Source organism: Mauremys mutica, chromosome 6 (genome assembly GCF_020497125.1).
Source record: "Mauremys mutica isolate MM-2020 ecotype Southern chromosome 6, ASM2049712v1, whole genome shotgun sequence".
Taxonomy (NCBI): domain Eukaryota; kingdom Metazoa; phylum Chordata; order Testudines; family Geoemydidae; genus Mauremys; species Mauremys mutica.
The window spans coordinates 118,394,108-118,405,756 of record NC_059077.1 but is presented as its reverse complement, the minus strand read 5'-3'; the positions used below and the strand labels follow the sequence as shown (position 1 = coordinate 118,405,756).

The 11,649-nt window shown below is 52.1% G+C and overlaps 1 protein-coding gene across 2 annotated transcripts; it reads right to left on the bottom strand.

The window, feature by feature from the left end:
- Window positions 1-5,200: 5,200 nt before the first annotated feature.
- On the bottom strand, window positions 5,201-10,724 carry LOC123372280 (perilipin-3-like). 2 transcript variants are annotated; one of them, XM_045020288.1, is made up of 8 exons: window positions 10,686-10,724; window positions 9,147-9,226; window positions 8,303-8,498; window positions 7,524-7,606; window positions 7,133-7,418; window positions 6,250-6,440; window positions 5,918-6,037; window positions 5,201-5,814 (listed from the first exon to the last, which is right to left on the bottom strand). In XM_045020288.1, the coding sequence occupies exons 1-8, from the start codon at window positions 10,690-10,692 to the stop codon at window positions 5,446-5,448; spliced, it is 1,332 nt and encodes a 443-aa protein (XP_044876223.1). In that variant the 5' UTR covers window positions 10,693-10,724; the 3' UTR covers window positions 5,201-5,445. The 2 variants fall into 2 exon arrangements, with proteins under 2 accessions (XP_044876223.1, XP_044876221.1); XM_045020286.1 differs by having other exon boundaries at window positions 5,203-5,817.
- Between the last annotated feature and the right edge of the window lie 925 nt (window positions 10,725-11,649).

Genomic DNA, 11,649 nt, shown 5'->3' with positions numbered 1-11,649 from the left:
AATCAGGACGGTGCGCTCTCTACCCTGACCGCTGAGGTCTGGAATAGGGGTGGAGCCTGGAAAATAGCAGCGTTAGGAGGGTTGTTTGCCTATATAGAGTCCCAGCTGTTCCAGATGGGAGCATTGACCACTGCGATGCTATATGAGACCGGGGAAGCTGTTTCCACGGCTCTGAGTTCTTGGTTCATGTAGAGGGTGGTGGGATGCCTGTGGAGTGCTGAGGGGATATTTCCTAGGGTAGGCCACACCCAGCACCTGACTGCCCATGGGCCGGCCCTGCCGGTGTGCAGCTCTGCTGACCTCAGGAAAGGAGCGTGGGCTTCAGGGCAACTCCACTCACAGCAGCACAGAGCTAGTGTAGGATCGGGACTGCAGGGTTTTCCCCTGGGGCGGTATGTGTATATCACAAGGGACCTCCTCACACATTGCATGTGGACGCTTCTCCTCAGGCAACCCTCCAGCTCCCGGTGCCCGCCGAGCAGCGTAATACGCCTGTGCATTCAGCTGAGAGAGGACCCAGGCTGCTCCTGGAGCAGGATGGGGGCTAAAATCTTTAGCATCCCTCCAGCATAGACTAGGTGATATGCCTGCATCAGGCCCACCAAGCTGCCAATGAATATAGCCCTCATTTTGGAAGTGCCCATCAGCCAGGGAATTCCACACCGGCTCATTGGCATGTTTCAATCCAGGCGTTCGGGTCAATGGGCAGCAGGGTGGTTGCTGCAGCTGTTTGCTTCCCCATCCACTTTGGCAGAGGCTGGGTGTGTTCTCTGTCCCAGGGCTGGCTCATGCTGGGTGGTATTTCTCCCGGCAGATGACCTCTTTGCGTAGCGTTCAGCAGACGGGGCTCCGGGGGAGGCCTTTGGCCCTTACCCCAGTACTATTCATACATAGTAAATCAGACTAACAACTCCATCCAGTATCATTACCTGAGTCTTGCTCTCTCCTGGGAGCCCTGTTAAATGTTTGACAATCTCTCTGCCATGGTTTGGTGGCTGGCTCGTGTATGAGTTGATGCCGTCAGGAGCACTGTCCCAGCAACAGCCATTTCCTCAGCAGACTCTCCTGGGTGCCTTTTACCTTTGCTGTTGATAGCATTTCCCATCTCCACTAGCTGCACTCAGTCTAACATAAGTGTCAGGTCAATACGTGGAGCCCACAGGCTCAGGGGGTACCAGAGGAGCATTTGGGGAGATGCTGGGGACGACAGCCACAGGGGCAGGACTAAGCATGGAGACAAGCTCAGGGAAAAGTTTTTTGGGGGTGGCAAGTCAGTCATAGTCACTATGCTCGGCTCTGCCCTCTCCCCATTATCATTCCTGGCATAGTTACTCCAGTGCCATGGCCCTTCCCAGCTGGAGCGACAGCAGATCACACCCTGGATAACTTCTTTTCATAACCTCCCCATTTCCCTTCACACATGCAGTATGGTCAAAGCAGGGAGTGCAAGTGGCTGGAGCAGTTGGAGAGAGTGACAGAGGCCTGGGGCGGAGGCTGGTGCTCACGTCACTCCTTTAAAGCAAGCCTAGGTTTTCATACCCAGGTTCTGTCCCACAGAGGGATGCGAGTGGGTCTCCATCCAAAGACATGATCCTCAGCTTCAGTGGCTGCAAGTGCCAGAGTGGGGCGGTGTTAGGCCCTGATCCTACAGTGAGCCCTGCATTTACTCAGACCCCCATTAACTTCACAGGCAGTTGGGAAGAGTAGTTGAGTTCCTAAGGGCTCTGCACAGGTGCAAGGATCCCCAGCACACAGAGACCATTGCATACCCAGGGCACAGAAACCACCTTTCCCTCCATAGCTCCCCACCACATGTACATGCAGGCAGCAGAACAAGCCCAAACGTGTTCAGAGCACAGTGAAAGTCTTCCTAGGTGGTATCTGCAGCTACAGTTGCTGATTATCCAGGGGGTACTGCCCAGGAGAGAGAACCAGCTTGGGGCAGGAAGCATCTCTTTCCTTTTCCCATTCCTCCTTCTAATATTCAGACCATTGGGATGGAGCTGGTGTGATCTCTCTGCTCATACTTTGGATCCTCTAACAGGCCATTGGATTAAGCACTTGAGCCAGTTGGTGTATCATGCTGGGGCCTGTTGAAATAACTCACTGTTCCGTGTGCCATAAACACTGCATCCAGGGGGCTGGTCCGTTCGCTTTCTATAACTTAAGACTAGTCCAGCAACAGTTTCTGTGGGGTATCTTAGGTCTGACCCTGGCTTGGGGATGTGTTAGAACCACTCCTTCTCTATGTAACGATTCGCTGTAGGGGCTGTGCTGGGGAAATGCAGGCTACAATGTTCGTCATGGTGTAAAGAAAATCCAGCTGCTGGTTCTATCCAAGTTTGAAGCTAATATCTGCTGATGTGAAATCCACTCATTGACCTCACACATTTTATTCGACTTGGACTAAATAGCAAAGGGCTTGAACACAGAAGTCTGATTAGCTGACCAGGACTACTAAAAATCTGTAGTTAGTTATGCTTCCATATCCCTAAAAGGAGCTGGCTAGGACCTTTACTCACACAAGCAGGGCTCCACCTAGCTAGTGCTTTTACTCTCACTCTTCCCCATAAGTGTGTTGGAGGAACTCCTGTTAATCCAGAGCACAGAAGGGTTTGTAACACACCTCCAGTTACACAGGCAGATTAGCCTCTGATAGCTCCCTGTCAGTTAGGGAGCTTGACATCCCCAGTCCATTGGCGTACAAAGCAGGCCTCGTCCAATGAGGTCAGGAGTAACCAGCCATGTGAGCTGCTTACATCACCACTTTGGTTACTATTCTCCATCTCTGAGAGCAGTGGCATCTTTAAGCCATTCCTGGTAATGGTGCTGCTGCAGTGCTGAACCCAGGAGACATGTCCTTACCTGAAGCTTTTTAATAGCTCAAGCCTTAGTTAGGATAAGCAACAGTGATGGAGCTGCCTAGATAATACTAGGCAAGTGACTTCAAGTGTAGACACAAGCTCTCAGGAAAATGCATTAAAAGCCCAGTGCTGGTCCTATTATGCATCTCCCACAACCATGAGCCATGTACCTGTACTGTTATTGGCCTAGCTAGGTTTACACTAGGCAGTAGGAAATGTTAGAGAGGTTCTTGGCTAATGGCAGGGAGGAAGGATGCAGGATGGCTGACATCCATGCTTTGGCAAGACTATCTGCTGCTCTATTTCTTGCAGCTAGTCTCCCTGTGTTTTGTTAAATGCCAGTTGCCTGGAGTGGTCAAATCAACTCTTCCTAGACACTTCCAACCTGTTCAGCTGTCATGAGATGGTCCTGGCCATCCTGATCTAGGTTGAAGTAGCTGCTCTACTTAGTCTCATTGCACTGGACTAGAGGCAACAAGGCTGGCTTTAGGAAGTGCGGGGCCCAATTTGGGCCTTTTCAGCGGGGATGACTTAAAAAAAAAGTTTAAAGCCTTTCATTTCTTAGCAAGCAGGTCCCTATAAAAAGTTTGATTTAAGGGATGTGCCACCCTATGGCCACAAAAAATACATAGTGTTACCATACGTCCATATTTTCCTCATGGATGGCCATTTAAGAGCCAAGCCTGACATGTCTGGGAAAATACAGGTGTATGTTAACCCTACCTAAAGTTATTTTTTTTAAACAAGATGGGCCTGATCTAGAAATGAGCTTGGTTTCACGTGTGGGTCCTTACCACTCCCTGAGGGTGTGCTAGGGTGACCAAGTGTCCTGATTTTATAGGGACAGTCCCAATTTTTGGGTCTTTTTCTTATATAGGATCCTATTACCCCCCACCCCCATCCCATTTTTTTTTTTTTAAAACACTTGCTGTCAGGTCACCCTAGTGGGTCCCAGCTGCTCCCTGCCCCCCCCTCATTGAAGTAGGGGTGCAGGGTTACTGCCCTGGGAATTGCCGAGCACCAGTGGACATGGGGCTAGTTGGAGGCAGGGCAGGGGCTGACTGGAGGTAGGGTCTGGCTGCAGGCAGGGCAAGGGGCTGGCTGGAGACAGAGGGGTGTGGGACTGGCTGGCTGGCTTTGGGCGGGGCAGAGCAGGGGTTGGCTGGAGACAGGACAGTGGGTGTGGGGCTGGTGCAGGCAGGACAGGGAGTGCAGCAGGGGCCGGCTGCAGGCATAGGGTGTGGGGCTGGCTGGAGACACAGGCTAGTGCAGGTCTGGCTGTGGGCAGGGGTGGCATGCAGGTACAGGGGGTATAGCCCACCCTGTATGGTGAGTGCCCCCTCCTCCTCCCTCTCCCACCAGGGTAGCAGCAGCAGCTGCCCAGGGGCTATTTAAAGGGCTCAGGGCTCCCCTGCTTTACCCCCCCCAGCCCTTTAACTAGCCACTAGAGCCCTGGGGAAGTGGTGGCTATTTAAAGGGCCAGGGCAGTAGAAGCAGGGGGAGCCCTGCACTTTTTAAATAGCCCCCAGAGCCCCACAGCCCTACCCCAGGGCTCCAGCAGTGGGGCTCTGGGGGCAATTTAGAGGGCCTGGGGCTCCAGCCCCTGCTGGGAGCCCCAGGCCCTTTTAATTGTTCCCTGGGGAAGCTGGGCCACCCCAGTACAGCACACCAGCTCTTGCCCGTACGCTGTACTGGGGCTTCGGCACAGGGCCCTCTCCAGGGCGGGGCCCGATTCAGGGGAATTGGTTGAATTGGCCTAAAGCTGGCCCTGAGGCAAGGCCTGGCAGTTTCACACCACTGTATGTTACCCTTTTAACTTTGCTCATCACCAATAGTAGGTTCTCAGTTCTCCACCCCCACCCCATTTCCTCAAGGCTATAGTGCCATAACACCCTGGGTCTCTCCCTCTGTTAGTTGATCTCAGAGGCTGTAGTGTTGCCTTACTACCCCCTGGAAGCCAGACGAGTGTTCCCAGTGGGCTGTTGCCTCCTATTTGAGAAAAGTCTCAAAGGAAGCGTGTCAAATGGAGGCACCTGAAGAGATGCCTTCACCCAGGAGATGGCTCCAGAAGGGCTGAGCTCCTGCCAGAGAACAGGAGGGTGGATGGGTGTGAAGGAGGCAGATATGTACAGTACAGGTGACCCTGTTTGTATAGCGCACAAGCTGGGGAGGGATCACATTAAGCAGACAGCAATTTGCATGCAGTTGAGGTTTATTGTGAAGTTAAACCCTAGTTTTATACAATACAAAGAGCTAGGAAAAAACCAAGCTCAGCAGCATATTGTATGTACAGAGGAAGACAGCTGTATGAGGACATGGCTTGTGACCGACAGAGAAGCAGACTAGCCCTGTAAGGGGTGCAGTCCTACATGATTAGCAATGCCCCCCTGTAACTGGTAAATGGTTCTGGGGAAGTGTGCCTGGGGAAATGACCTGCAGAATTAAAGAACCTGAATAAGGAAGAGCTGAAATCAGTCCACCATCTGCCGAAGCAGAACCACAGCCTCAGCAAGGAGACCCCACACTAACTATGCAGGCAATTCAGTTGGATTCCTTCCAGCAGGAGGGAGAATGGAACCCTTCAGACCTCCACCTTCTTTCCTTCCTCAACCAGCTCATCAGGACATGGTGTGGAGTCTCCAGCGGGAGTGAAGGGTCCCACGATCCAGTCCAGGGGAACATTCTGCATCACATATTCCAGCAGCTCATCCAGGGACTCCTGGGCCTTGGCCATCTTCTCCTGACTCTGGGCAAGGGCACTGCTGGACAGATCCTGGAAACAGCTGGCACTGGAGAAGGAAGCCTGGAGCTCTTCTATACTGCTAGAGACCTGCTGGGCCTTGTCCTGGATAGTGCTGGGAAGGCCTTGGATGCTGCCCAGAAGTGTAAGGCAGGTAGTTTTCAGTTGTTGGGTGAGGCTCTGGGACATGGCTAGAGCCTGAGCTTCAACCTGCTGGAGAAAGAAAGCAAGACAGACTGGAGTATCTGCAAGTCACCCTTACAGATAGGGGGAGTTTGCTGGAGCAAGGCTGTCAGGGTGAGAAGGAGAATACCTCTGAGTCTGGGTCCTCCTGCCCTTCAAACTTCCCCTTGCAGCACTGGAGCCACATCTGGTGCAGACGGTCCTGGCCATTGTGAAGCTTCTGATCTACAGCCTGCTTGGCATGGTTGATCTGCAGGAGGAGAGTGCGGTTAGCTGGGAACAGCAGGAGGCGGCTGGCAAGGAACCTCCCCCACAACTAGCTATGGGTAGCAGGCAGGCAGCACTACTGCAGTGACACTGCTGGGCCTAGGAATGAACAGTGCCAATGGCACTGAGCACAGGAGGCTGCAGAGATCGTGGCCCAGAGCATCTACATGGAAGGGGAGAGGGTCATGTTCCTACCAGGTCAATGGTTTGCTGGAGCTGGGAGAGGGCCTCCAGGGTGCGCTGCCTGGCTTGTCTCATCTTGCCCAGGGCGTGCTGGTAGGCTCGCTGGCGCAGCATGCTTGAAAGGGAACCCAGACGCACGTAGTAACTCTGCTGCTCTGCAGGAGTCTCTCCTGGTCCTTCCACGGGAGTTGTTGCAAGCTCAGCTGCAAGGGGGAAGAGGGGTCAGCTGGCAGCAGTAGTGCAAGTAAGCCAGTATGGTCAGGTACGCTGTACCATTAAGACATTTATTGCTGGTATGCTGTAGCAGCAAGACATTCGGTATCCGCTGAACACTGCAGGGCTCTCCCAGGAACCAAAGTGGCAAAAGGAGCAGAACAGCAGCAGCTCCTCCAGTGTGGCTGTACCACCCACAGCTGTCCCACCATCCCTTCCATGCAGCTGCATCTCCTGTCTAGGGGTGGGGTTGTGTATGTGGGGTTACACGTCTCCACCTTTGGGTCCCTCCCATGAATCACTGTACTGGTAAGAGTTAAAATCTACTTGCACCACTGGTTGGCAGGGCCAGGATACAAGGCAGCTGCATTCAGACCTCCCAAATGCTTGTGGCCTACAGAATCTCTCAGGGCAGGTTTGGATGTCCTGAGGCACTGACCAGCCAGGGAGCTGGTAGCTGCACAGGGAGCAGTGTCAAAGCCATTAGTCCAGCCTCCTTCCATCAGCTAGAAGAGGGCACAGCATGAAGGAACAAGGGGAGGCCTAGAAGCCAAGCTATGCTGCAAGGGAACCTCAAGGAGAGGTGGCTCGTTTGGCAGCTCAGCTGTGAATGCTGGGAGTCCAAGCCATGCCCCAAGACATCAGGGTCACATTGGTTTGTATTCAGCAAAGGGGTTCTTACCAAGCTCCTCCTCTGTCATGGGGAGGTAGTGGTCCACCAACTGCTCAGATTTTGCCAATGCCATGTCAATGCCACTTGCAGCCATCTGCCCCATGCTGGAGCCCATCACTGTGCTCATGCTGCTGGTCACTGCCGATTTGGTCACCTCCACACTCTCCTGAACAGCCCCCTTGGCCACATCCACCATGCTGGTCACTGCATCTTTCGCCTCAGTGGCCGTGCTGCAGACTGCATCCTTGGCACCCACCATTGTGGCACGCACTAGGTCTTGGGCATCCAAAGCCACCTAGAGGCAAAGGGGTCAGAAGAGAGGCCACTGAACACCTAGCAGAAGTGAAGGGCCCACAGCCTCAGCCTGAGCCAGGACCAGCCTGGACACTAGTGTGGTTACCTTCTCAATCGGCTGCTGCAGGATGGGCAGCTGCTCCTCCAGTCTGTCCAGACCCCTACAGGCGTATTCATTGGCTGCTGCAACTGTAACACAACCACAGAACTAGTTCCCTCAATTCCGTCATGTGCACCGATCTTGTGGGGCTGCTAATCTGTGTACATTGAGGGACTGGTGTTCCTAAGCAAGTGTCCCCAGGTTACTGATGGGGAAGCCAAGGAAGAGGGGTTGGGCAAGTTGCCCAAGGCTATGGAGCCAGTCTGTGTCAGAGCCAGGTTTAGCATTCAGGAGATCCTGGCTGCCACCCCCAGCTTCTCCTAGAGGGTTTCGGAGTCTCCAGTGCCTGCAGTGGGCTCAGATCCCTTTAGCACTGAAGCTGCAGCCAGTGCCCTCTAGCAAGTATTGCTCCATGGCATTAGGTGCCATACTCAGTGCATGTGGCTGTGTGCCACTGGGCCAGCCACGCACACCAGGGATTGTGCCTGGGCACTGCCTCCCTCTAGGCTGGCCCAGCTCAGCACTGGTACCTGAGCAAGAGTCACCAACAGAAGCTGCTGCAGCCATCCAAGCTGCTCTGGACAAGGCCAGTGCCTTGGCCGAATCACTTCTAGGAGCTAGGAGAGGTCAGTGGCACAGGGGACGGGAGTCTGCAGATTCGGTTTGCCACCAGTTGGAGGTAGAATTCAGTAGTGGGCCTAGAGCCCTGTAGGCTGAGCCTGCAACCAGACTCACCCCCCCCGCCATGCACACAGGAGTGTTCCTGCCTCCCTTCCCTTACTCACGCTGTGGCTCCAGATGGTCCAGGATGGGCTGTGCCCCGATGATGGCAGCAGAGGTGATGGCCCTCACCCCAGTCTCTGCCACCTCACAGACAGCTTTGATGGCTGGGTAGGTCTCTTTGGTGGCTGCATAGCTGGCAGAGGCCATCTCACAGGCAGAGCTGACCAAGGGCAAGCCAGCCACCCTGCCCACTGCAGTCTGAGGGAGGGAAAAGGGAGTCAGCTGGGGAAGAGCTCCTGGCTTGTCAAGGTGCCCCCTATCTCTCTTTTCTTCTGCAACCACTGATTCTGTAGGGGACTGTCCTCAGAGCTAGGCAGCCTGCTGGCCCTGTCAGCAGGGTTTCAGTGGCCTGCCTAAGACAGTTACCCACTCAGAAACCTGATTCCATTGGAATAGCTGCCTATATTCAGCAAGATCTCAGGAATGCTGTTTGCATCCTGGCATGCCCACCAACAAAACAGAACTGTGTCACAACCTCGTTCTGTCAGCGAGAGCGGGAATAGAGCGACTTTGTCTTTCCAAGTGCAGTCTCTCCCGATCAGGAGCCATGTCTCTGTCTAGCACCCGGTACAATGCCCCCTCCTTTTTGGGACCCTTGGGCACTACTACAAAAAAGGGGATTTGCCAGTGTTACAGTGCAGACGGCATTCACAGGGTCACCAGTGACCATGCTCATCCTGGCTTCAGGAGGCACTTCTGGGCAGTGACTACACCATTCTGAGAACCAGAACTTGAAGCATCGGCTAGTATTGTGGTTAGGAGTCCCCATTTCCAGCAATAGGCACATTCAAGCCAGAACAGTGACTCAAGCTGCCAAGCACACCTGCCTCCCCAGGAGGGACCCACCTGTTGCTCAGGTGCCTGGATCTCTACCTGTGTTTCATTTTCGTTAGCAGACATGGTGGAGTGAGATGTCCCTGCAAGACCCAAAAAGGAATATTGAGGGGCTATAACAGGAAACAATCAAATCAATATTGTGTAAGGACACCAGGAGAGCTGCTCCAGCTCTGTTTTCTCCAAGAGCCAGACCAGGTTGTGCCCCTGTAGTAACTCTCTCTACAGAGAGAGCAGGCCATTGCGTTAAACCTTTGATCCAAGGCAGGCCCAGAGACAGACGGTTCCTTGAGCCCAGGGATGCACTTGTAACCCACACCTTCTGGGTGTGGTGTTCTGTCCCATCTAGTGGCACCAAGACCAGTTAGAGAGAGATTAATGAGTCTGCTCTACAGCTATAGCTACCAGGCCTTGGCTTTTAGCTCATGCAGTAGAGACTCATGCATTTAGTGCCAAAGGTCCCAGGTTCAATCCCACCCACCAACAACCAGGGTCTGTCAGTGTTACACATTCCCAAAGCTTCTATTCAGACTTTGAGACCCAACAATGCCTCACAAGGGGAGCATGGGGACTGTTCATCACAGGTACCCTCCTAGTTCAGTCTTTTCCCAGATAGTGCCAAGGTTAATTCCATTACAGTACAATCACTGACAGAAGTTATCCTGCTGAAGGTAGCAGTCATTGACTACACACAGAGAACACTGAATTGAGATGGTATCACTGGAGAGTGTTGGGACCTCTAGAACAGAGAGAGTAAGTAGTATTTCAGTCTCCCTGGATATTTAATTACATAGGAGATCTCCACTAGGGCAGACTGGTTATTTTAAAGCCAATTTAGCTGGTAAAATACAAGTATTTTCTATTATCAGTTAGAGACTGATCTGTTAAAGAAACAGATTCCAGTTCAGATAACTGGACACCATCACCCCTAGAGGTGAGAGTGAGACCACTAGCCAGAAAGCATTTCCATTATGGGAAGGCACCAGGCTGGTTTTTCTTTAGTGTTTCCTGCATCATCTGTTTGAGATACATATTGGTTACCCAGCACCCCAGTCTCAGCTGAATCAGCCACCTCAGCCAAGTGTTTCCACCTGCAGATCATTATGACAAGCCAGAACTCAGACCACAGCCAGAAGCCCCAATCCCCATCTATGAATGGGAATAGCACAGCTTCACTCAGGTAGAGAGGTAAGGGGACAGTTTTGCCTATAGTCCAGGCTTTAATTTAGTTCTCTTTGTTAAATATTCCATTCTCCTCAAGGGAAACCTCCATCTCCTAGAACATACTATTAATCCAGGCCTCCTGGTTTGGAAGGCAGATAGTTTCCTTCCCTGGACTGTTTGCTCAGGAGACTCAGCTATTACCTAGAGACATTTTACACAAGTACAACTACCAAGCACTGAAAGGGGCTAAGAGATTCTGATCATTCAATCCTAGCTACTACTGTCAATCAGGCAAGACATCAGGTCACACTCTGTGTAAGAAAAGAGCCCCCACCTAAACACCCTAGGAACCAGAGACACAGTATAGAGCTTAACTATAAATCTTACCAAACATCCACACTACTAATCCTTCAGCAATACTAGGACCTATCCCTTGCTCAGCCATTATATTCCTGTGATGATGTCATCATGGGGGCAGGACACACTTGACAGACAGCTCAGGAGACCAATCACACAGCTGCATTCTCTACTTTGCCCAGTGAGGGCTGTGAGCACCCTGAAAGGTTACAGGGTTTCAGAATTGCCAATTTTGGTTGGGTGTATTCCTGGAGGTCTCATCACATGACAATATTTAATTAAAGATTAATCTTTAATTTCTGGAGACTCCAGGACAATCCTGGAGGGCTCGCAAACCTATCTTCAGATTATGAGCTGTTTGGGGCAGGCCTTTTACTCTGTGTTAAGACAGTACCTAGCACAATGGGATCCCAGTTCTTATTTTGGCTTCTAAATGCTTCTGTAATACTAATAATAATGCTTCATATTCTTATGGTGCTCCAGTTGTTCTCTCTGGAGAGCGCCTTTACACTCCATCTCCCTGGTGATGTTTTCAATATAGAAGGTTTTTGTCAGTAAAAGGATTTAAGAGAGGAGAGTGCTGATAGCTGATGCATTGTTTTGCTTTCCTGCCCACTCCAGAAAAGGCTGAGGCAGTTTCTCTGGCCCAGTTGGCACAAGCTGCTTCCTCAGTTCATTTATAGCTTTCGTGTTAGTGGCATTGTCCAGGGAAGAGAACATGGCACAGATTTGTAAAGGTATTTAGCTATTGCCCCACTCAGCATTGCAAGGCCTAAGTGACTTGGGCCCAGAACCTCAAAGGTAGTTAGGTTGCCCCACACTGGGCAACAAGGGGTTAAGGAACTGCTCTGAGCTCAGCCAGCTCTGCCAGGCCACATCTGTAGGAAATGCACCAACTGGAGGAGGAGTTAAAAGGCAGGAGAGCCACTCATTTGGGGGCAAGCCAGAGAAGAAAGTAGACCTGTTTTCCCTAAGTAACTGTCCATAGGTCCCT

Coding starts and splice junctions, on each gene's coding strand:
- LOC123372280 (XM_045020286.1), bottom strand. Junction 6,038..6,249: donor TCCAGCAAACCATTGACCTG/GTAGGAACATGA, acceptor CTCCTCCTGCAG/ATCAACCATGCCAAGCAGGC. Junction 5,818..5,917: donor AGGAGGACCCAGACTCAGAG/GTATTCTCCTTC, acceptor TTCTTTCTCCAG/CAGGTTGAAGCTCAGGCTCT.